This window comes from Dryobates pubescens, chromosome 21, assembly GCF_014839835.1.
Source record: "Dryobates pubescens isolate bDryPub1 chromosome 21, bDryPub1.pri, whole genome shotgun sequence".
NCBI lineage: Eukaryota > Metazoa > Chordata > Aves > Piciformes > Picidae > Dryobates > Dryobates pubescens.
This window is the reverse complement of record NC_071632.1, coordinates 12332619-12359682: the sequence shown is the minus strand read 5'-3', so window position 1 is coordinate 12359682 and position 27064 is coordinate 12332619. Positions and strand designations below refer to the sequence as shown.

Here is a 27064-nt window from a genome sequence, read left to right as displayed (position 1 = left end):
CTGATCTTGTCTGTATGAACCCTGTTATGATTTCATGCGGGAAGGAGGCTTGCAGCCACAGCATCTTTCATAAATAAAACTGCCTTGATTTATAAAGGCTCTGCTGATAAAGAGCAAAGATACCATGGTATCCATGCATGGATAAAACACAGCAAAAAGCTTCTTTCTGAAGCAAAATATCTGAAGATTAAACCTAAAGGAAAGAATGCCATCTTTCTAAATGTTCAAACAGTTTAATAAAGGCAGAAATGAGGACAATAAGGGATGCTTATTTTTAAATGAATGCTTTTATCTGTACCACATGGAGTCTTTCCCAGTGGCACTGCCAGAATTCAATAGCATGATTTCATAAGAAAGGATAACAACTCCTCTTTGCTTTGCTGCTTTCAGAAGCCAGTTTGTTTAAACCTTCCAACAGGGAAGCTATGCGAGCTGATGCTTTACATAAACTGCTTTACTTATCACTTAAAATGCAAAACAGAACATGACATATCCCCACTCATCCAACTGTACTAGGCTTAATACAGAAATACAAGGAGCGTTCAAGGAAAAGTGAAGGATCTCTGTCTCCGAGGTCATTTAAAAATTCCTTCTTGATACTTCTTTCTCTTTCGTTTTCATAGAAACACATTGTGAGCACAACAGTTCAGAAAACATAAATATATGGGCAACCTGATTTGCTTTAACTTCGAACCCAGACAGAAAAACATATGTGAATGTGTGAATGCCATATCCCCCTTTACCCACAGCTGTGTCACTACACATGGCCTCATTTCAAATCCTGTTCCTTACATCATTCTTTTCCCTCCCATAATTTCCCCTTGTGTAATTAAGATGTTATATGCTTCCTTTAGCATCTGTAGCAGCTTATCAGCACTTACAGGGAAGCAAACATTTCCAAGTTTATAGCAGGTCAGATTATTTTATTTTTGGATCTGCAACTCATAAGCATATCCACCTTTCATCTCAAGTATTTTAGCTGCAAGCCTTCAAGATTCAGGCCTTTTAGACGGGTGAAAATACCAGTTCCTTCAACTCTAAAATAGAGGTAACGATGTACCAGAAGTGAAGTAACCAACACCTAAGCCACTTTACCCCACCAAGTTCTACCTTGCAAAGACAGAGTCCTGGAAAACTAACCTCTTTTTGCCTGGTTTATCCTAATGCCATTAAAATAAACATGAAACAATATGTTCCTTTTTAACCACTTGATGAGTCAGTGCAGCTCAGGAAACTGATAAAAGGTTTATGGAAATAAATTAATATTGCATGAATGCTGCTGGAGCTATTAAACAAACATAAGCGAGAACCCATCACTGAAGCCAAGAGACCTTTAGATGATGAGGGGAAACAGCAGAAAAGTCAACAATCATTATTACAGCAGGTTCTTTGCCCTGCAAAATGGCACATGACCAAAACAGATGTAAGTAATGCAACTGATACAGTAATGCTGTTTATATCAGATCACACAACTGGATTACACTGCTTTTAACAATAAAATCAGCTTCTTTTAAGTGCCCCCTTTTTAAATACACAAATGAACATTTATCAAACTCTTTCAGTCACTCAATCTTTTCTTCAAAATAAGAGAGAAGGAAAGAATAGTGCTGGTTTTTTAAAGGTATGGAACAGCTCGGTCAGTGGTGTTTTGGTTCTCCTTTCACAAGTTTGATGCATGACAAGTGCTTGAAGTCTCCAGCCAGTGCCACGATGTGAAGTAGCAAATATTGTGAAGCCTTATGTTTGCAATAGGCAAACCCAGTTTCATTTTTGAAAATGCAGTCAGTTCAGTTACCTTTGCTGAAGGCTGAGATAAAAGATCAAAATGCTCAGCCATCCTGTAGTCAGATCTGCAGATCACAGATGCTTCGTAAATGCTCCCCAAAAGTAGCTGCTGTTTCTTTCCTCCATTCACACCACACTTCAGAAACAGGCAGCTGTGTGACAATAAAGGAGGCAAACCTTTCCATGACCTTGCAATACACAAAGCTCTGCTCCTGAGCATAACAACCACCACAGCCTTAAGATCCTGAGCTTTCCATTCAGCATAGCACTCAGGATTTCTGAAGAACTTCAGAAATACATTTGAACCAGAAGCACTTTGGACAGGAAAAAATGGGAAGGACAGCTCAGAAGCAAGCAGATCTCTTATTTTCTGGTCCATATAAAAGGGAAAATCTGAAGATATTTTAGTAATTGCAAAGATTGTTAATTTTCTCAAAAATAGTGTATTTTTACTTGCATCAAGAACAACATTCCCCCAGATAAGGAAAAAGGAGGGGGGGGAAAGTACTTTGCAATGACCACAAACACACTGACAGAATTCCTGCAGCTACTCTTTTTTTACTTAAGATCAGCTATTAGGAAATATAATTGATCAATTAATGTATTCATTACTGACCTTTTAGTTACAGTTATGTCAAAATACAAGAACATCTATGGAAAAGGTCCATGCTGATTTCAAATATGCCATTTACTTTTGCATGCTAATGAAAGCCATGTTGAGTTTTTAGAAACCAATTAAGAAAACAGAGCAAGAAGCTATGAAGTAGCCTTTAAAGGATCATCTCCACTGAAGAGTTTTTGCTATCAGTTGCAGTACATACACTTCTTTACTGTCACATGTTGCACAAGTTTTGCACTATACACTGTGCAACCTAACAAAATCCAATTACATACACTTGCATTAGGGAAGACTGAAGGCACTGGTAGTCAGCAAAATGCACCACTGTAGAACATTGCCACTACCCGTCCCGAAGTCATTCATGGAGATTGTCAGTGAAGAATTTTTGCATATTACTGGAACAATTTTAAATGACACTTTAAGAGGCAATTCTTATGTAAGAGGTTTTTTAAAATGCATAGTTTCTAACCCACTTAATTCCTCCCAGCTCCTCAGCTACATTTCTGTGTTATATTCCCTCTCCTGAATGCATCTGTCTGTCATTCAACAATACTGGGAATGTAATCTCATTTAATCTTAAATGTTTGTCAAGTTAGGATATTAATAAAGTTTAGACTCATAGAATCAATAAGGTTGGAAAAGACCTCAAGGATCATCAAGTCCAACCTGTCACCCAAGACCTCATGACTACTAAACCATGGCACCAAGTGCCACGTCCAATTCCCGCTTGACCACTTCCAGGGACAACAGAACCATATTATTGATTTCTGTGCTTGATGGAACATGAAAAGACATTTCCTATATAATACCTAATTTAAAAACAACAAAAAAAATCCCTAATTACAGATCTATGTAGTTTACAAAATAATTGCTTCAAAAGACCTCTCTCTAAACATGGTCCGTCCTTCGTTAGGATCTAAATAATTTACGGAGCACATTAGCAGTCTTTGACTATCATCAGGGCAGGGAAAAAGTCATCTTCCCTACTATTCCATTAGGCTCATTCAGACATTTCAGTAATGCAAAAAAAAATTAAAAAAAATAAAAACTGTAAAGGAGAGCAGAAGAAAGCTGCTTCTGTATCACTCAAGTAAAAAAGAAACCAACTAAAAATCACAGAAAAAGGAAGCAACACAATCAAGAATAATGGCAGTCTTCCTTTGAGACCTTCCTTATTATAATAAATAGCAACCTTTTGAAGAAAAGGAGATTAATAATTACTCAGCATCACCCTCTAAAAAGATAAACAACCTGAAGATAGCAAAACAGTTACTTTCACTCTGTATTAAGACAAATTAAATGCTACCATATTTCAGTGTATTTAATTACAATCCATTTCTTCTAAAAGGAGATGTTCAAGCTTGAGAGAATATTTATCTATTTTTCATTATTAAATTTCCCCTAACTGATGACCAGAATAGTCATATGTGATACTTTTCCTTTCCTCTCCTTGTCATTCATATATAGATTACTGAATCAACCACATAGAATTAACACAGCAGAGGACAAAGCAGTCAGCAAACTAAACACCGGAGACTTACCATTTACACAGACTTCAGATGATTTGCAAAGGTCATCCTCAAACAGGCAGCCTAAAAACACAACAGAAAAAATTTAAGTAACAGTATAACAGTAAACATTAATACAGGCTTCAAACTATGGATAACTAGTAGAGACTGGAGACCTCCTAGGCTGTAAAATGCTCATCAAGAATCAGACACTTGTTTGGCCTTAGAAGTCCAAATTGAGCAGTATGTAAATTAAGAACACAGAAACATGTCTGGTTCAGCTTTCTCTGTTCATGTCTCTCTCATATCATAATTTGAAGAACTTTAATGTTCTCTTGATTTTGAATATGTTATTATACCATAGCACAATAATGCTGCAGTACACTAGAAAAATACACAGCAGGAAATCAAGAGTTTCCTAAAGATATTTCTACTGTGATGACAAAAGCCTAGGAACTGAGTAAAAATTGCTCAGGTAAGGCCTTGATTTAGTAGGCCATGCCTAGATCCTCAGGAGCACCAACTCTCCGAAAAAAGGCTTAAAAAAAATACTGTGATACCTCCTCACACAGCTGACAAATCAGCTACAAGTCTGTGAAAAACATCCCAGGGCTTTTTTCCATTTAAATCAGGAAATATCTTCCAAAGTATGCTGCTTTTATGGGCCCCTGCTATGCCAGTCCCATACCTCACCCTAGAGACTACATCCAGCTAGGCACTCCTAGTTCATCCACTTACATGCATCTTTACTTTCTCTGTAGTCTGTTCCCTGTTGCTGTGTTGCTTTACCTAACCAGATAAGGAAACACTAGTTATTTTTATCTTTGAAGAAAAATCCTACGGATGTTTAAGAGAGCAGCAGAGAAGTGGGCAAGATATGCCTCTGCTCTAGAGTCACTTCATGCTGAGGAATTAGGACAAGGACCAAGTACAGAAGCAGCGTGAAATATCATGCTGCTGTTAAGGGCATGCACTCTGTGTTAACCCAACCAGTAGTTTCATTATTTTGTGTTCTGACAAAGATAAAGAGATCAGACTGGCTAAAATCCAAGGAGCAAGGCTGTATGCTGAACACAAACTGTCCTAGAGAGCACATTTTTCACAATTAAACCTTTTAACTTCACTAGGAAGTACCTTAAGTTTATAAATGGGCACTGGGAGGTACAGAAATTAATGTCAAACAGTTTCACACTACAGATTAAAAAAACAGCTAGGAACATCACCACATCTAAACACAGGAGCAAATCCTCTCTCTCCAGCCATGCCTATCTCCATGGAAGCACAGAGTACATGCATTTCTAGTCATCAGAGAATCAAACTGATTAAGTAGGTTGCTCTTAAAAAAAAACTCAGAAAGGTTCAAGATTCTCTGTCCATGAATTACCCAAGTCATAACCTTGCTAAAAGAAAAATTCAGGGGGATAAAGTGACTTATGAATGCCTCCATAGCCTTCCAGCAGGTAACTGTATTAGCACATCATTAAGTCTGAACTAGAATGCTGTGTCTCTCAGCAGAATTTATTAGCTCAGTGCTAGGCCTGAGCTAGGTAAGCACATCTATATGAATTAGAGACATAGTGGAGCACCAGCAGAGTCCTCTACATCTATCCTACACCTGTCTGAAAAGATCACATACACAACATGAAGCAGAAAGGTCTACAATAAGCACTGCAACAGAAGTGTTGTCTCCTCCTTTTACCTATACGCCACTAATCTGGGTAGTTTTTGAAAGATATAGGAAGCTACAGACCAGAAATGCTTATATAAGCAGAGTGCTGTAAAAAAGTGTGTGCCTACACAATCCCCAAACTGTGGCTCATGGCACAGTTTTAAGATGAATATGGTTTTGCTCCAGTCAAGTCTACTGTCTGATCTGAAACAATGTCTGAAAACTCACTGAAGAGGTCTCATTGGAGCCTTGATACTGACCCAGCAAAGCAGAAGGATGCCTTCACTAAACATCGATTCACAAAGAACATGAGACAAAAATGATGACAGGTAGTGACCAAAACACATCAGCACAGAGTATGGCCACAAGAAAAGCTCTAATTAAATGTATGGTAATGATAATTTTGATTTTTATATATATATATGTATATATAAAATTTCTAATATATATATATGTATAGATGCTTGCAGGGGAAAAAAAAATCAAGTGCTAATATAAGCTAGCTACATGAAAGGTATATTTCAATAATCCTGTCTTCAGAAATCTGAAATTTTATCTTTCAAAAGAAAAGTTTCTATGGTTAGGAAAAATCCCTGGTTAAATGCCTTTGCCTTGTTTTCCTGAGAGAGCACAGAAGAGTTGAAACCAGAAGCCTGAAATACCCTTATCCAGTGAAGGGCTGTAGAAGGTGTCCAGTGAGGGAAGAGGCAGTTTTGTAGTTGATTTCTCATCCTGCAGTAGATGTGGTGTAGAGCCAAAAGGTATCAGATGAGAAGTTTCAACCAGGATGTTTCTAGTGGAGTGACACAGTAAGAGTGACTGGTTCACCCAGCCCCTGCTGATTTTGAAGCACCTGGGAGCTGAGATCAGAGTCACCTCCCACCCATTCTCTTCTACACTCCAAGCATTATATAGAATACATAGAATACACAGAATAAACCAGGTTAGAAGAGACCTTCAAGATCATCGCGTCCAACCCATCAACCAATCCAACACCGCCCAAACAACTAACCCACGGCACCAAGCACCCCGTCAAGTCTTCTCCTAAAAACCTCCAGTGATGGCGACTCCACCATCTCCCCAGGCAGCCCATTCCAATGGGCAATCACTCTTTCTGTATAGAACTTTTTTCTAACATCCAGCCTGAACCTCCCCTGGCGCAGCCTGAGACTGTGTCCTCTTGTTCTGGTACTGCTTGCCTGGGAGAAGAGACCAACATCCGTCTGTCTACAACCTCCCTTCAGGTAGTTGTAGAGAGTAATAAGGTCACCCCTCAGTCTCCTCTTCTCCAGGCTAAGCAACCCCAGCTCCCTCAGCCTCTTCTCGTAGGGCTTATTATTCCACCACCTGAATGCAGCTGCTCGGTTCTGTCCCTCCAATGCACACACACTGCTGTAGTCAAGAACTACCCTTCCTACCTGAACTCTCTCCTTTCACTCATGCAGGCAAATAGCATGTCTGTCACCTTTATATCATTATTGATTGCTGACAATTTCTAGATCTCCAGTTTCACCCTTTTCTGCACATGTCCTCCACTTCCCTTGTAGCACACTCAGCCATTCTTCATTTACCTCCTTTTGGTGCAGTGACTAGGAAAGAGGTAAAGAGAAAAGGGGGAAAAGAGGGGCAGAATTTGCTCCATCTTGCTCCCTCTTTTCAGAGTCTTTCAAGAGTGGAATAGGTCCAGCCACGTTTTCCCTTTCTTCTCTGGACACCCAGAATATTCTTCAGTGAGAAAGGCATTTTATTGAGACATAAGAACCTGGGTTTTATCAACAACTGCTTGGAACTATAGTTAACTACAAAAGAAGAGTAAATCAATGTGGTAAGAAGACATTAAAGGAACACATACTACTACAGCACACAATACTACTTTCTCCCAAGAAGGTAAGTGAAAAAAATCCATGACAGCATGATAAGCACTGAGCTTTGATCTTCTTTACTCTACATTGTCTGGTTTTTGAATGTCATGTTGCCTGATGTTTTTGTAATACTGTAAACTCTTGAGAGTAGTTGCATTTTATTTTTTTGTGTGCATCTACAAAGCCTAGTGCAATGCAGCACTCATCCCTGGTGAGAAATCCAGGCCTTTCTGTAACCCAAATTAACAGTCATAAAGATGACAAAAGAAATCCCTGCAGTGGTTAACTGAGGGACTGAGCAATCTCTTACATGAAAAGTTTCCAAAGTAAAGTAAGGAAAGATCTCCCTTGTTACCATACGGTAACTCTTCCTCATCTGAGAATTATTCCTTCTTTCAATCATTCTTCATATGCACTGATTTTGTATACTGAAATATGACCCAAGCCAGAATAATTCACCATGGAGTACTTTTCATGCAAACCCAGAAAATGTCAGTATTAAACTTATAGCAAAGATTTGCCCCTGAAGCCTCAGTGATAGTATATATTAGTGTCTCAATTACCTTTACATCACTCGCCCTTCAGCATGAATGGCTTGATGCACTAAACAGGAGAAACACTACCAAAAATGCTGTATGATACTGTGTTACTCACTATGTAAGGGCTGTATTTTGTTCTTTCTGCATTTAGAACAAAAAACAGAAAGGGAGAGGAAGAGCTTACTTCTTTTCTTTGCATGTAATTAGTCCTGAGCCTGTCCATCACTACAGGAAGAAACTGCTTTGTGGTGAAAATACTATTAACTTATCTGATTACTAATGCCATGTAGGGCTTTTCTTCTGGGGAGCACTGAGGAAAGGTCACTACTGAGAACAAATGAAGATGTGAGCAGTAATAATAGTTCATACGGTGAAGAGACAAGGAAATGCCATCACTGGGAAGGCTCCAGAACATCATTTGCATTTGCCCAGGGCTCAGAAAGAGCCTGGCTGATACAGGCAACATGTGTCTTAGTGCATCTTTTGTCATTTTTTCACAGTAATTATTAAAAGAACTTGCATTGTCTCCTCTGGAAAATAAAAAGAAAATCTAATTCTCTCAATGCTATATTTTCCACCTTTGTTTCTTTAACAGAGACCACCACTAGCTCACATGCCAAATGTGGAGCATAGACACAATGTGTAAAACAAGCAGCTCCACCAGTTCTTAGTTACATCATACACCAGCATCCTCTCCATTTAAATTAAAAAAAAAATGCAGACAAGCCTGTTGTTGGAGAACAAATAGAAGATCATTTTAAAACTAACACTAAAAATTACTACTTCTTAGGATAAAGACCAAAATCTTTTACCCACACATCTGTGGCAGGAGGGGTGAGATGTGACTGTGCTCAGATAACACAGCTCCAGACAGATGATCTTTGCCACGCTGGTAGCCCATATTTGGACAAAATTAGCATTTCTGCAATATAAAATGTGTGATCTATTCCTTCAAAGCTAGAAATTGTTAACTGAAGTGCTTACAAGCTGTATACAAAATGTCTTAAAGATCCAGATCAGGCCTTCAATAACTGCAATTCAATACCTTCTTCTGGTCAACACTTGCTAAAATTCACTTGCTTGGAGGGAAGTAAACTGAAATCAGCCAACACTCGCTGAAATCACAACTATGACTAAGCAAAACCTTTTTTGCACTTACCAGAGGATTTGAAGGCTGAGCATTATTGACCCTAAACAAATAATTCCACTTTGCTGTTTAAACACAGCAGGCAGCCTGATATTTTTACCTGCTGTTGCTTGTACAATATCCTTCCCCACAAAATCTGTGGGTGGAAAAGCCTTCTAGTATTTTTCATAGCCAGAAGATAGTAAAAAGGTAACACTGAGACTTCCATACAGCAAAGTACAATGTTACTCACAAAATCTTCCTCAATGTTATTGCACATAGCCCAGCCAGCACGGCAGTTCAGCAGCCTCTGTCATATTTATTCTGTAAAGGAACTACTGCCATCATTATATCTGTCAAGCTCGTTTTGCCCATCAGTAACTGTCAGACTACTCCTGTATATTTGCTTCACAAAACTGCAGAACAGGAGTGAATTCTCAGTCCTCATTATAACATAATTCTACCCTTCTTCCACAGTCAGGGTTAAGACAAGCTGGGTCAAAGAAGTAATGAACCATTAGCTGAAGGAAATAGGATCTATGTCTGGGGGTTATGTGCTTTGGAAGGTAATTCTTCCAGACATGATTTTTCCAAAACACTTACACAGTAAAGAAGTTCATGTCCCATCTTCTGAAGCTAATCAGTCTCCAAAAGCCACATTCAGTGACAGGTTTTCAGGTGTTTGGTTTTTTTTAAACAGTACTTTAAAGTTGTGCCTTGTGTTTTGGGGAAACTCCCATTATTTGCACTATCAAAGGAAGGAAAATAAATACATTTATCATTTCCCTCTAACAAGCATCAATTTTTTCTTTATTCATCAGAGATTCTTAATGAGTATCTCCTTGGTGCTTAAAAAAACATAACCAGAATGCACAGCAATTCTCACCCAGTTATACTGTCTCTAAATGGCAGTAATTACTCAGTAGAGACAAATGCACCTCTTCCAATGCTGCCTTCAGGCAACTTCAAAGGCAAAACCAATTTTTTGCAGAGGACCTCTCTGGAATGATTAGCTTTTCTGTGTTGTTTTATTCAGAAAACTGTACCACAACTTCTACCCAGTGATGCCTGTACCAACAGCTGCAGTATTACCAGTATCTGTCACTTACAATCCCTTCTTTTTTTCCCTTCTTCATTCTTCTGAGAAAAATCACCCTTTTTTTTTGTTCCATCTCTATTTCACAGCTAATTTGAGCTGCATAAATTGTCATGTGGTCTTGGCAAAAACAACTTTGGAAGATAAAAAAGAATCATATAACTCAGTGGAGTCTGAAGAGCAAGGGGATAGTTCATAGTCATTTATTGCAGGGAAGTAATTCTAATCTAGGCAAGAGCACACATGGGTTTGGGAGCTATGCTTAACAGATGAGCTCCAAATAGGGAGATAGGACCCAAGCAGTACTTTAAATCTGTCTATTTCTGTGAGGCCAGCCAGATTCTGGAAACACTTTAAATTGCCTGTATTGCCATTATTGCAAGTGTGATTGGAAAAAACCAGCTTCATACCTTTATCATGCAATTTTGAATCAAGTGATAATGTTTATTTGGTATGCTGAAATCACCTGGGTTCCTCTCCTGAAAGAGGCCCTATTGTATACACTTGGAATTTAAACAGTCCAGAGTAATCTGCATTAATTATTCATGGACTGGAGAAAAATAATGAAAGTCAATGTGGAAAGTCAGAGCCTCTTAAAGTTCTTGAAGGAAAAAGAATAATATTAGGTAAAATTCAATGGACTGTGGCACTGAGATTTATCCATATCATTTACACTGGGACTCCCAATTGTGAATGAAGCTGCAGCGTTCCATAGTATGGGACAGAGTTATGAGAAATAGGTCATGTAAGGATGCTGGTAGCACATCAAAGTTAACAGCACTTTGTGAGGATGCCTAAAACTTGCCTTTTCACAGGAAGAAGGAAAAGAAGGAGAAAAAGAAGGAGGAAAAGAAGGAGGAAAAGACGGAGGAAAAGAAGGAGGAAAAGAAGGAGGAAAAGAAGGAGGAAAAGAAGGAGGAAAAGAAGGAAAATAATCTCACAAAATACTACATGGCAGAATTTTTGTTTAAAGCTACCAAGAAGTCAGTTGTTCCCATCAATACAAATTATCTCTTGACATATAATCAACATGCAGCACCTTGTGGCTTTGTTCAAGTCTTACTGGGCTTGTAGCATATGTAGCTGCATATGTAGGCATCATGGCAACAAGGAGCAGACTTAGGACAGTACTTCGTTATGCTGGTAAAGAATTAAATCTATCTTGTATTGCTTCAAGAATCTTCCCACATGATAGCTTAAATTCATTACAGAGTAAAATGACAAGGTTCTACTTACTTTTGTAAAATTACCCTGATTTCAAGAAAAATCTGTAACTGAGAGTGAATGGTCCTGATTTTGACCGGTAATTGTGCTCTAAGTATTCCTGACTCACCCTGACAAATCTGAGGCTGGCATTAGAACCAGCTGTCCTAGAATGGATTATGCTGTTGTCTTCATGAAGTAGCTCTGCCTATCCTGTGATACCAGTGAGAAGTTTTTTCCCCCGGGCTAGCTGTTGAGAGGCAGCCATCATAATGACACATATCAGAGCAATAGTTATGAAAAATTACTAAAGCAATTTGGGGAGAAAACCCAAGAAAATTAAGAGATCATTCTGAAACATGACAAATATGATGCAGGCAGAGCAGCACCAGAATTCACATTCTGGGTTCTTCCTAAAGACTGCACAAAAGGCATTTTTTTATCTCTCTAGAAAAAAATGAAAATTAAAATTTAGAAGACTAAAGCTCACAGGTTTTAGAAGTTCATGAACTATTAAAATCCTTCATACAATAAAGAAAAACTACCTTTGAGAAAATTAATTTATTTAGGGGAAAAAAATCTGATGACTGAATGCCTTAATTAGTTTATACAGGTACCTTTCACCATTAAGAGTAGCCAAAATTCATTACTGTATCACAGCCATACAGTCACCAGCTCTCCTTAACATAGTCTCTAATGCCCATCCATTTTGATTGAATTGAAGTGTCTGAGCACTGAAGTCAAGGATGTTTGCATGTCTGGCATCACTCAGCCTCCAAATCATGTTTGGCTCTATGCAGAAGGCAATATATCCTACAAAGATATACAGGTACTTCACTGAATGTCTACATATCTCATCGTAACAGCATGTCTTATACAAAGCCATATACCCTTTACTGCTTGCATTTATGCAGCAATCTTCATTCCCATCACTGCAGCCTCCTCTGTGCTCATTCCCTATCTCATCATAGATGTTCTTTACTCCAGAGAGTTACCAGGTAGAAGGCACATAAAGCAAAAGAGAAGGGAACTGGGATTTTCACATCACAACTAAACAATGGGAAACTACTTCCCAGTTCACAAGTCTACTCTGAATTCCAGAGCTGGCCGTGCCTTCTGAATCCAGCCTCTCATTAGTAACAGTATGTAGCTCAGAGCCTATACAACAACAACAACAAAATGGAGCATATCAACTTCACAAAGGGATCATCAAAATGTAATTCAAAGGCTTTTTTTATATTTTCTTTTTAAAAAAGATAAAGAATGAAGATGAAGACATTTTGAAACAGTAAAAGAGAGGGAAGACAGTAAAAGACTTAGACACTTGGTAAATCTAGTAATTTAGAAGAAAACACTGGAGAGAGGACCATGGTTTTACAGAGGAAACTAAATATTTCACTATGCAACAGGTGAAGAAAAAGAATGCACAGGAAAGGAGAAAATGGGAGACAATAAAGAGAGTCTGAGAAAGGAAATATCTATAATGCATGAGGAGTTAAAAGTAGGAAAACATCTCAAGTACAGAGACAAGCCAGTGGCAGAGATAAGAACAGACCTGAGCTCTCCTGTGACAACATAATGCACTGACTGTACAGGAGTGCTGCCTTGGGATTGCAAGGAGTTTAGCATAAGGGAGCTCTCACATTCCAAGAACAGAAGTTGTTTTACAGTAATCCCATTGATAGTTTGCAAGCCTATTCCAAAGATTTGTTAAGTCAAGATTGGAATTATTATTTTTTCCCCTCCAAAAATTCTTGGTAATAATATTTCATGAAGTTCCAGACACAAGTTTTCAGTCTACCATTGACTGTAAGTTGACTGGCATTTGCATAATTCTGTGAGACATGATATTCAATGAGGTTTAGAATCAGTCTGGCACCTCATATGTGAGCCTTCTTAAGAATTCTTAAATTGTTTTAATGAACCAGTATTATTCAAAAAAGTTAATTTTTTCCCCCTTCAGGATTTGAACTTCAGCCAAAACACTAAACCATAATCTTTAAAAGTATACTTGGAGACTTTCTATTTGATTAATATCTTACAGACCTAATCTTGTGTTGCCTCTGAATTTAATAATCTGCAGACAGCAAAGAACAATGTGTGTGCAATGTTTGCACATTACTAGTGTTTACAAAATATCCCAATTATAAGACTCTTAAAAAAAACCCTACAAAACAACAAATTAACCCCCCAAACAAAACAAAGCTTGTGACCTTTTTCCTGTGTTCTGCAAATTATACATTGTGCAGCAAAAGTACAGGAACAAGAATATTCAAATTATGCCAAATTGAGTAAGTGCTGTGGGGTATTTCACCTTGAGTAATGTGTCCAGTTCTGGGCCCCTCAGTTTAGGAAGGACATTGAGACACTTGAATGTGTCCAGAGAAGGGCAACAAGGCTGGGGAGAGGCCTTGAACACAAGCCTTATGAGGAGAGGCTGAGGGAGCTGGGATTGTTTAGCCTGGAGAAGAGGAGGCTCAGGGGTGACCTCATTGCTCTCTACAACTACCTGAAAGGTGGTTGTAGCCAGGAAGGGGTTGGTCTCTTCTCTCTAGCAACCAGCACCAGAACAAGGGGACACAGTCTCAAGCTGCACCAGGGGAGGTTTAGGCTCGAAAGTTCTTCACCGAGTCATTCGTCATTGGAATGGGCTGCCCAGGGAGGTGGTGGAGTCACCGTCCCTGGAGGTGTTCAAGAGGGTATTGTACTTGGTGCCATGGTCTAGTCATGAGGTCGGTGGTGACAGGTTGGACTCAATGATCTTTGAGGTCTCTTCCTACCTTGGTGATACTGTGATACTGTGACCTTGTTTGAAGCGTTCTTTCTAATCAACATGAGACTTCAACAGGACTCTCTTAAAGTTCTGAGAGTTCTATGAAAGGGATGGTAAAACCCACCCAACATGGTGAAGTGATGGTGTTATTACACACTAGTCTGTACAAGGAAACTACTTTTCTTCATTTAACTTTGCTGAGAATAAAGCTTAACTACCAAATTCACCTCAGGTACTAGCCTTTTTGAGAAGGTGGCCTCAGTTTCCTGCAGACAGTTGAGGAGTATCAGGTCAAGGACCAGAACAGCACTCAGTATCTACAGATCTCTTCCTTTTGTATCATTTCCTGAATATTTTCACTGAGGGGCACATGTCAAAAAAAGAAAAACATTGGAAAATTGCAGTTCACAAAATGTGAGCTGTATTGTTACTCTGCTTTTGAAAAACATGCACTGGCAGACTCATGGCTGGAACTTGGTTCAGGATAGCCTCAAGATTTTTACAGCTAGGAGGGTTTTTTCCCTATCAGTTCAACTTTCCTTTAGCTATTAGTTTCATGTCAGAAGAACTAAAATAAAAAGTACTTTGTACCACTTCTGGTGTAATCTCCACAAGCAGTTCAACATAGATAAAAACATGAAGTTAACATGTGTAGGTTCAATGAAAAAGCAGTCCTCAGAGTGGTCCAGATTTGCTGGAGTATAACATCAGAGTAATGCAGCTCCTCATTTTCCCAATAAACAGAATATGAGTCCAGGGCACAACCATGATGGAGTGGGAGAGGGCTCTGTGTGAACATACTTGCATCTTCCCTACCTCACAGAAAATCCTCACTTTCCTTATGCCCATAAGCTTTGTCCCTTGACATCTGATGACACAAAAGCACACAATTTGTGTAATTCTGGGTTAAAGGTAGCACACACACACACATAGAATATAACTACTAAACATTTACTCTTGCTTTTAGTTGTAATGCTTCATTTACAATGAGATATGAAAGTGTCTGCATACTTTCAAAACAACGGCCGGGTACTGGAGCCTTTTATCACTCCCGAATTCCAAAGCCTTTATCTGCACTGTGATAAAACCTTCAATGACAACCTCTGTCACTGTTCTTTGAGAACACAACAACTTTGATCTGTTCCCTTCTGAGATCTCCACAACACCTCCCTAGCCTGCCTAATCTTATGGACCATACAGTTTACCAATGAGTTTAGGCAATGGATAATGCTCCCTCAGCCACCACCTTTCCAGATGTGTGAACACCTTTATTGCTATTACTAGTCTAGTGTATAACTTCTGGGGCTGGCCATTAACATTCTGTAAAGATTGTGCAGTCTTCTTTCCTTTTACAATCCACATAGCTCACTTCACAACATTTCTATTCCCAGATGAATGACTGATTCTATACCCTGAAAAAATAATTCAAGAAAATAGAAAGTGAAATATCATCAGAAGGAAGCATGAGTTCATTACTTCATAGAAGCTTTTTAAATATAATTTTTACTAAAATATCCTAAGAGATTTAAGGTGACTCAAACCCAGCTAAATCTATGGAAGCTATTTTCCATTTGTGTGTTTTTTTCCTTTATGATAAAAGCAAGCTGAAAGAACTTTGCTTTTGTTTCTTGTTATTTCCTGCTTAGTATCTGCCTTCCCTTTTTGTAAGGGCAATAACAACGTACATTATGTTTTAACTCCTAAATGCATATCACCTGTATCAGCAGGAGGCATGGCAGACAGAAAGCGGTAACCACACAGCTGCAATTACAGATCAAAGATGACTACTAATCTTACTAACTGCTACTTGTTATTCTCCCTCTTTCAGTCAGCGCTATCTACTTTGCAAAGCAGAATCAGTGTTTGTCTTTGAAAACTACAGATATATTTCTATATTTCACATACTATATAGATGTAAAAAATAGGCATATTAATATATGTATATATTTTATTTGTACTATTATTTATTATTTGTATTTGTTGTTATCATACTAAAATAGGGGGGAAAATCTGTGGCCAATATATTGGCTCCTAGGGATATACCACAGACTAAGACACCCGCACAGCACTGAGAGGTGTGGTACAGCATTTGTGGAAGATTCCATCCTTTCTGGAGTATCAGGGCAGTTAAGCACAATACTCACAGCACCTGAAACAACACAAGGTGTCTTTCTTTAGGCAACTGAATCTATCATTGTGGTGAACTATGCCATAAAAGTCCTACTTCTGTCACTTGGACTTGCAGGTTTCTGTGTGGTCATCTTAAAGGTAAACGTCAGCTAAGTACTACAATTTCCTGAGATGAGACTTCTACTGTCTTCTTTGAGAAGTCAAAACCCAAAAGCCTAGCTCTTTGTAACAGGTTGTTGAGTACTGTTGAAACACACAGATTCAGAGGATGCAAGGACGGAAAAGGAAAGTAGAACTGAAAGAGGAGGAACTGTACCTCATATTTAACTTCTTCATGAAATCTGAAGATTTGTTGAACGTCTCCACTTGTCACTAGTTTTGTTGCCATTGTAACCTTGGCTTGCCTAGTCCTATGTTCCTCATATTCCAGTGTTGCAGGTGGGTTTATTTCACCAATATAGAGTGCAACAATCTCCAAGGGATTATTCTGTTCCTGGTATAGGCACCAAGAAGCACTGATTTCTGAAATAACAAGTCTGGATCTTAAATGTTCAGGACACTAATATGAGTTAAAGCAAACTGGAAAAGTGCTCCTGCTGCATTACAGGCCAGATACTGTTCCTCAACTAAACTAGGAACAGAAAAGTGAATTAACTTTTCTTCCTGCTTGGGGAAGAAAAAAAAAAAAAGGAGAAATATGCTCCTTCCTATATTTTGATTTAGTTGAAGAGAATGCCTCCTGTTACTTAGGAGGAAATAGCTAAATGACTTTCCATAATATTTTTAGGATCCATTCCTAAGAATACTTGAAATTAGCTAAATATTGTTGAACACTCTTAGAAAAAAGAGTTCTAAACCAGTAAGATTTTCCATGGAGATCTAGGGCTCAGTGATGCAGTCACCTTGACCGATCACTGGCATGTTGCAAAAGACATCTTTGTGTGTTGAAAACAAACCTAATGGCTTTATTTTTAAATACAAGCATTTCGTAATGAATATTCAGCAAGACAGCTGCAGCCCAAAAAACAGCCACTGAACACAGCCAAGAATGGTTTCAGATAATCATTGCATACATGAAAAAGTCCACAATATTCCTCATATGCCTGCCTCTAGACTATGTTTTAGGGATTATTTTTGTTGGGGGGGGTGTGTGTTATGTATATATAAACAGTACTTAAAAGGCAGTTTGGAAAACTAACAAAATAGTGTCACTGGCAGCATTAAGACTTTTGTTCTAGAAATGTGCATCTGCCAACTTTAAAATGTTTATGTGTGAAAGTAAGGCAATTATTTTTAGGGGTTTTTTTCTTCATTCAACTCAGTAGAAAAGTAGAATCTCATTCTATAGCTCTGCAGTCAATATTAGAGCTGAAGCTGTTTTAACAGGGTTTACCCTACTTTATGGTGGCTCCTTAAAGAATAGTAGGATAAAGGAAATTAACATTTTAATCTTTCTCACTTTACCCTCTAATCCCTGTAAAACATGAGGTAACAAACCAGCCTTTGGAAAAGATTGTCATGAAACACATGCACACAAAAACACATGCACTACAAAATTCAAGCAGGGCAGCACCCCCCATCCTCAAACCAGGATGTATGGCTCCGTAATTTTTCATGGCAAAGCAGTGATATTTAGTATTTCTCTCATGCCTAAAGCTGTGTTAGCTGTAAACATAGCAGTGAAATTTAGGCACTTTAAAATTAATGGTAAACTCCCACTTCTTGCAACTGGCTCTGAGGTTTATACTTCTGATCAGAGCATCAAATTTCATTGTTGGACATACCAAATAAGTATGATGGAATAAAAACCAGGTTACTTTTAGACCATCATCAAGGCTGGTAGTAATCAAGCTTTTAAAATGACAAGATCTCATTCATACAAAATTTCTAGACATTTCTCTTTTCAAAACATAAACTTGAGTATCACTTATTGAATTATGCATTCTGCACAGAACAGTAAGAAGGTCAAACACTAACTCAAGAAAGTAAGCATTAAACTAGAGAGTCTAGTTGTCTCAAACTAAGTTCAGAAGGTTAATTTTTAGCTCGACAAGTGAGAGATTCATTCTCTATTTCTGTGCCCCACTGCATCTGAATCCTTGAATGATCTCTACAGAAAAAGTGTGAAGGAGCAAAAATGTAAGGCTATTTCAAGTTTATTTCTAGTACTGTAGGAGTCTGACAGTATTTCATTTTTCAACATATGCTAAAACACCGTGGGATGACTTTATCACTTCTGCAGCTTCATGCAGATAAATACAGCTAGATAGGATCTGGATGTTTCATGCAGTCAGATAGATGTAAGGAACAGCACCAGCAGGATTACTTTCCACAGTATGGTCCTTACAGAGAACAGCAACATATGAGCTCTCCATAACTAGTTACAGCAGCTGGAATCCAAGCACAAAGAAACAGAGACTGCATCCAAGCTCATTTGCCCTGTTCACAAAGAAAGACTACACAGGATCTGAATTGTACTTTACTGTAGTAGGCTAGTTCACTTGGGGCCAATACCTCAAACATAGGTGGATGACTAATTTATGATGACTAACTGAAGAAGTTTCATTTTTAGTGGAATTAATTCAAAGCCAGGCGAAAGAAAGAGAAAGGGAAAACAGAATAAATTCTTATGACCCAGTTGAAGCTTAACTCTGTATATGTTTGTCCTTCACAGTGAACATTTTGCTCCCATATTCTTTCCTGTTCTTCTGCTCTGTAGAAGGCAGCACTGTTGACCATTTCCAGCTGAGACTTTTTCAATTCCTATACTCCAAGGGCTCTTTTATATCTTTGCAGCTTAGCAGAACACACAGGCAACAGAAGACAGAATGCTTTTCTTATTCTATTACGACAGCTGCCATTTTGTCAACTGAGGTGGCCCCGATACTACAGTAAAATCACAAGCATGAAACTTAATGTGTCCCACAATAGCACACAAATTTTAAGAACATCAGGCTGGCCATTTGCATCAGGGGACTTCTGTCCAAACGTGGATTCTGGCTCTGAAAGTGGCCCTGAGCAGATGTTCAGGGAGAGAGCATCAGAAAACTTTCCCAGTGAGAGGCAACACATGGTTTAAAAATGAAGAGTTAGAGGCTGTATCTAGACTGTTGTTTCTGGAAAGTACTGATTCTCCTTCAGAGCTCATTTATTCTTTTGGCTTCCATAAAACTCTTCAAAACCCTTGTGCCAGCTAGGTAAATAAATATTATCTACTTTTAACAGGCAGAAGAAAATGTGTTACATAATGTGTGCCAGATGCTGTGAAAAGTAAGCAATTAACAGTGCTAGCAGTGGTCTATGTGCCACTTGTGTATCTCTTTTCACTTAAACATCTTACAGTCTAGACAGATGGCATAAAATACACCAGCAGAATAGAAAAAGTGTCCAGCCTGATGCTCAGTAAAATTACTCTTAATAGTAGTATAAATATATATATATTCCCCTTTACTCTGCTCTGGACCCCACCTTGAAGATTTTGACCAGTTCTGATGTCCTAATGATAAGAGGAACACAGAGCTGTTGGAGTCCAGAGGAGGGCCACAAACATGATCCAAGGGATGGAGCACCTCTGCTATGAGGATAGCATGAGGGAGATGTAGTTGTTCTGTCTAAAGAAGAAAAAGCTCTGGGGGGACCTTATAGCTGCCTACCAATACCTGAATGGATCCTACAGCAAGGATGGAGAGGAAATTTCCATAAGGGTATCTAGTGATAGGACAAGGGGCAATAGTTTTTAGCTGAGAGAGAGTAGGTTTAGACTGGATCTTAGAAAGAAGTTCTTCAGTACAAGGGTGGTGGGACTCTGGAATAGGCTGCCCAGGAAGGTTGCAGATGCCTCCTCCCTAGGAGTGTTTAAGGACAGATTGAATGAGGCCTTAAGCAGCCAAGTCCATGTTCCCTGTCCCTGGCGGGGAGGTTGGAGTAGATGATCTCTAAAGTCCCTTCCAAGCTAACCCATTCTATGATTCTATAAATACAAATCAAAACAATATACAGGAGTAGGTGGCTGTTTGTTTCTTCTTCTGTTTTAATGAATTAGGCCTCCTGGTTCCTTGCATCTGATACAACACTACCAGATCAAAATGTTTTCCTGTTTTTCTCTTACTATCTTGGTACAGTACCTTTCCCACATTTAATAGTTAATTTTCTTAAAGCCACCAGCAGAATAAAAACTACTTTACAGGCCTGAAAGCATTACCATCTTCATTACAGTCCAACTAAATCATCAGTAAAGTGAAAATAATACTATTTTCCTAGTCTTCAATCATAAAATAAATTCTAAGATTCAAAGATTCAAAAAGATTCACATTTAGGCTAGGCTGGAAATCAGGTTTCCATGTATTTAATCTTTCTACCTTTGAACATCTATTTTTACTTCAAATAAATTCAGACAAACTTCTGGGATCCAAATGCCAGGGAGTTTTAGGTAGGGCAGGGTTTAGGTTTAGGTATTTTGTGTTCACACAAGGAAAATTACTTAAACATGCAGAGATTATATCAGAGTAACACCATTTAGCTACTCTACAATTTCTGACTTTTCCTTTCCAGTGGTCAAATACAAGAACATAAGCATCTAATTAAAACATTTGAAAGGACTTACTATAGTTTTCCCAAGCACATGAATCTTCTGGGAAGAACAAAACTTGCAAAGTTTAACCTCTAGAGATAAAACTTTTGCAATGTATCAGCATGTGATACAAGAACAGAAACTTTTCCTATTCACTACATATCCTGTGCATATCACCTGCTCTCCTCTACAAGTGCTGTTTTCTACTGCACCACTTCCCTAGTTTTATGTGAGTGGAATCCTTTCAGTGCATCTGAGGATTAATTAATACTTCCAGTTTACATCCAAAGCATAACATGTAATACTTATAATTGTGCACTAGAGGTCTATCACTTTTTGGAAAGACAATTTATCCTACAAAACAGCCTAATGCACCTAACTGTTGTAGTACTGAAGAAAATGCCAAAGGATATGATAGTTCTCTGCAGTTGGTTGTATTCAGTTTTCTGCATGATAGCTCATGACAAACTGTAAACTTCACTGAAAGAGTAGTTACAACTTATATACAGCTTTAAAAAAAGAATAAATATCAGAATGTATCTTTCCAGCTAAGCAACAAAATAATGACTGGTGTCTTCATTACACATAAATTTGTTCAATAGAATTCAGAATTGCAAATTAAACCAAAACTCATTATATTTTATTAGATAAGCAAGTGAGTCTCCCACTTTGGAAAGCAATAAAAGATGTTTGCAGCCAGTGCTCTTCATAACATTCACAACAGCCTCTCTCAGCAGGACTCTCTCACTGATGGCAGAAAAATAACAGTAGACAGCATTTAAACTGATTAACATGTTTGTCACTTCCCCGTTACACACACAAGAAATCTTCATTCTGCAGAGGATGACTTTAAGAAAATGATCTAACAGTCCATTCATTTTGTGAGTGCTAGTGGCCATTTTGTCACCTGATTAGATTTACCTTTGAGAATACTGAATAAAAAGGCATAAAAATTTCTCATCAGCAAATTCAGCCTACACGAACTCCGCCTATTTTTAGCCATTTGTGCTATTAATCAGCAGCGCAGATTTCCACTATGATAACAAGACCAAGTTCCTGACACTCAACAAACAAGAAATGGAACAGAAAACAGCATGAGCAAACTAACGGTGACAGCCTTAAGACAGAAAAGAAAACAATGAGAGAACCTGGCTTTACAGGAAGAGCAGAACACAAACTCTTGATGTTTAACTTCCCTGCAGTAATTGCGTACAAGCAATCAGAAGCCAAAGTAGGAAAGTTTGCACTCAAGTAAAAATTGACATATCAAAAAGGAGTCAGGTGGAGTGCTAAATTGAAGTGAGCATCCTATTCAGTGCTTTGGAAGAAAGGATTAGCAGCCAGAAATATCAAACCAAGAATCAAATTGTCAATGTGTAAAACCAAGAATCAAATTGTCAATGTGTAAGAAGCCGAAGTGCTACAGCAGATGATGATTTGTAAGAAATGCTTACAAAAGCAATTTGCTTTTACTCCTTAGTAATTAATATTTAAAAAAACAAACATTTTTTCCTCATTCAAGGGCTGATTTCCAAAATGAAAAATTAAATATAAATGTAAAAAAGAGAGAAGCTCTCTGCTCTGCTCAAAGAAATAAAAAAAGCTTAAAGAATTTCAAATATTTAAGTATTTTAAATGATTATTCAATTATTGTACTATTGCTAAATATTTTTATTGTAAAGTAACTTTTGCCAGTCACTCTAGTCTTAAATTGCCAGCTGGCAATTCATCTGGCTGTACACATCCTTTCCTCTAGAATAAAAGGATGTAGAGGGCATGTCTGCCACATGACATTTAATACCATCATCTTAATTTGCTCTACAGGTTCTTTGGTGCCAGCTTGTGTGCTGGATCCCTGAAAAATTCCCCTAACCAGTGGACTTTGTTAGCATGGAGGTATGCAGCTCTCAAATCTCAAGGTGGTCAATGATATTTGCATTTGATTGTAGCACTCTTTACCCATAGAGGGTCAACAAGTCATCTGAAAGAGGTAATAGAACACCCAAGAGTGTGAGAGGCCTTCTGAATCCTCAGCTGCTATATGCTTAAACTGAATTTCTTGTTGCCACTCTGCTAACTGCAGAGTGGAGAACAATATTGAAAATACTGAAATTACCACAGTAGTTTAACTCCCAAGACAATATAGCACAAGGGAACCGCAGTAGGTATGGACTGATTACATTATAGATGGTCTGGTTGCCTCAGAGAAGAAATTTTGTTTACTAGCAAGGCCCTCAGTTTTCATGATACCATTCAAAATAACCAGAATGGCTTCTATGTTTGTATTTCTTGGACAATAATATGATGGCAGACTGTAGACTAATGTCTTCTGCAAAAACTATCCACTCCTCTTTTAGGAGAGAAAACATCTACCTTTGTATAAACACGTACTAGTCAGCAGTAAGGACCATTTTCTTCAATAATAAAGACCTCGTGACCAACATCTCAGTTCACAGTGCCTCTCTTACAAAAGAAGAGTAATTAAGACATTAAGAAAAAAAAACAAAAATGCTGTCTCCTAGTCAACTGACACAATTGTGTAACCACCAGGCTCCAGGCCAGGGCAGTTTTGAGACAGCATTCATTGCTCTGACAAATAACCCTCTGCTACTCACAGAAAATGCATCTATGCTCATCGCACTGGGCTGCTCTGCAGTCCAGGAAAGGGTACTCTCCTCACACATTGGTGGTTACAGGGATAAACAGAAACACCTGAAATGGTGCTTCCGGTCAGAATGAACCCAAAGAACCATCACAGGCCCTACAGAGCCCACAGGTCTCCAGTCCTCAGCACTGTATCACTGAACACTATTCTGGGAAAGCCAGACAGGAAAACTGCATTGAATCATCAGCAGAGAAGGTCCCCAGAGTTGTTTCAGTTCAGAGATGAATGACATATTCTTCTGCTGTTCTCACAGCCTGCCTGAAGTCAGCACTTCACTGAAGACCAGATGGCTAATCCCAAAGCCAGAAAAGAATGAGGAAACCTTTTGAAGAACATCATTTCCATTACAGTGTATGTAGGATTCCCAATACAGAGAAGACTCTATTATCGGTGAGCCCCTTCCAAGCACCCCTTAGAGAGTGTATACCTTAATTATACATTAATATTTCTGTAAATATAAGTTCCAGGTTATTCATTAAATCAAACTTCTGAAAGCTAAAGAGTGGTAGAAGTGACCATGTAACCTTAAATACTTGTTTGCTGGACAGAGATTGATTGGGAAAGAGATCTGTGGGAAAATGATCTCTAAGTACATAATTAAAACCCAATCACAGCCTATGTGTGAAGGGAGCAGTTAAAAACTGGTTATTTCCAGCTTAAAGTGTCAAATGCCACAGCCAAAGATTTGGCCACATATATTAACCTTGTCATAAAGAAGACTCATAGTATCCTGAGCTGCACTGGAGGAGTGTTGTCAGTAGGCTGAGGAAGTGATCCTTCCCCTCTACTCAGCACTTGGGAGGCCACATCTGGGGTACTGGGTCCAGTGCTGGGTTCCCTCGGCATGTGAACATACTGGAAGTAGTCCAAAGAAGGGTCACAAAGGTGATTAAGAGACTGGAGAATCTGTCCTTTGAGGAAAGCTGACAAATCTGGGGTGGGAGCTGGGAAGGCTCAGGGAAGATCTCATTAACAACTACAAATAACTGATGGGAAAGTGCAAAGAAGGCTTTTCTCAGTGGTGCCCACTGACAGGACCAGAGGTACAAACTGAACCAGAGAACATCAGGGAACACTGTTTTGAGGATGAGAGCAGGTTGCCCGGAAAGGTTGTGGCATCTCGTTCTCTTAGAGGTACTCAAAATCCATCTGGACATGGCCCTGGACTTTAGGTGGTCCTGCTTTAGCAGGTGGATTGGGCATGATAACCTCCATAGGTTCTCATCAACCTCAACTATTGTGATTCTGTGAAAAAAAAAAAGCTAGCTCACTAGTTCAGCTAAACTTGAAGAAAATCACTTCTGAGTGCCCACACAGAGTGGGTGTGTAACAAATGTGGCACAACAAATCCCCGTCACATTCACACTTTTAATAATTTAGTTTAACTTGTTTATGTGGGCCTAGGCAGAAAAATCCTAGGGAGTACTCTTTTCATATTTTGGGGATGTGTTTTCTTCACCTTTTTGTTTTGAGGAGAAGAAGAAGGAAAAGAAGCTAATCATCTGACACTGTAGCAAAACCTGCACATCAGCAGCTGTCTGCTCCGTAGAAGACAACTTTACCACCTAACCTACAGGACAACACCTTTTGCAGCTTCAAAGCAGTACACTGTGAGAATGTCACTGAGCTGGGAATTAATTTCCACTCATTCTCCTCATATTACTTTAACTGATTTCAGGCTTTCCTTCTGCAAGATCTCCTATTTCTGCAAAGGCAACGTGCAGTTACATTTGGGTGGGCTATTGTGTGGAGATAAAAGCACCAAGAACGCTTTCAGGTCATAAAATACATAACAAAACATTTCCTTCTGTCTAAAAGTTATACATACAAGAATTTAAGCTGAAGCAACGTGAAAGGCAGGTGGCAGGAAGTGCAAGAGATCATCAGCACAGACATGAACCGGGTATGTCACAAAATGTTGCAACAAGAGCAAAACAAAAGCAGAGTAAATAGTCCTTATTTGCTATGCCTTTATTTAAAATGGGTATACCTGTAAACAAAATACTTTCAGGGTTTAAAAATGGAAACAGAATTTTCAAATTGAAAGCATTCCTTCAGCTTTTCCTTACAGAAGTTAATAAAGATGTTCCTAACATTTTCAGTAATGAGAAGGCAAACACACATATCAAGAAGCGTATCACTGTTTCAGTTTTAAGACTACTCAAGGAGAAGGGACATCACAGTTAGGGAGATTCCAAGTTGTCAACAGTGCCTTATTTTTCACAGCTGGTCCTTGCCAAACCATTTAAAAGCAAGCTTGCTATTTTGCACATCACTAACGCCTACCCATCCTTCACATTTCACTCCACTAGTGCCCTTTTGTATAATACATCAAAGCACAGGCCTCTTAAATAGCATGTTGGGGGGAAAAAGAGGGACTCTCTAATGTTACTTACATTCCATCACACTGTTACTCCTTGCTTTTACTTGTCATTCTCTTTGAATCCCCTATTGATGTGCCACATCGGGACGTGGCTATACTACAGATGCGGCATGATTCATCAGGGATGTATGGCTCCACTTTCAACACAAGAATGCTTTTAGAAGATATCCAAGTTCATTGACTCAATGTTTCTCACTAGGAGACAGTTTTAACACTGGTTCTCTTCGTTTTCCCATGCCAAAGCAGTGTTGCCATTTTCCCTGCATCCCTGCTTCTGAAACCCCTTAGGTGTAGGCACTGGGATGAAGTAAAATAAGCCTCTGCCACTAAATCTTTGTGTTGCATGCTAGGTTGTTCTCTTCATTCTGCCTTGTTTTAGTTTAAAAAAATACTATTTTAATTACTTTTATGAATAAATATTAACAAATCCTGACAGTTAATACACTAAATAAGTGAAACCAGCCTTGCAGTTGTGAGAGACCACTGCAGTCTAACCAGGATAAAGTAGTAAAAAGAGGTACAAGGACAGAGGGCAAAATAAAATTAATCCTGCTAATTTTAGACAATAAGAATACATAACTAAGGATTTTAACAACACACTGTTGGCAGAAAATCCTCATAGCTGGTAGACATTTCCTTGTGACTAGCTTGGACAACCATCTTGAACTTCTGACATCTGACAAGTTAATTGAGTCATTCGCAGCCCATTACCAGCTCCAGATACTTTCATTTTCTAAGAAAAAATACCTGTCCTGGAGCAAATCTTTCTATGACACCGGAATATAGCAGCTCATTTATGATGAGTAGCCTTGAGGAGATTTTACTTTGGCTCTGTCTCAGGAAGAATAGGTCATAATTATCTGCAGAGCTACAGAGAAGGAAAAAAAAGATAGAAAATAACAATTCCATGAGCGCTTAATACTGGCACAGAGTAGCATGATGACAACCTTAACTATTCATTCCTGGCTCTTTCACCTCCGGCTACTTCTAGCTGGGATTAGTTCTCCCAACATGCAGAGGAAAGGGGCAGTATGAGGGCAGCAGAGTGGGAGCAGGAAATGATTGCCAGCTCAGTAGAAGGCAGATAAGCAGGACAGCTTGTCCAGAAGCAGTGTAACTCTGTGTTACCTTAAAAT

General features: G+C 38.7%; 1 protein-coding gene across 1 annotated transcript in view; it reads right to left on the bottom strand.

Annotated features, from left to right (window-relative positions):
* PTPRN2 (protein tyrosine phosphatase receptor type N2) overlaps positions 1 to 27064 on the bottom strand; it is a 596056-nt gene that overhangs the window by 531869 nt on the left and 37123 nt on the right. Inside the window, exon 2 of the mRNA XM_054171491.1 lies at positions 3946 to 3996. Within this exon, the coding sequence (XP_054027466.1) occupies positions 3946 to 3996 (51 nt within the window). The remainder of the gene's footprint in view (positions 1 to 3945; positions 3997 to 27064) is intronic.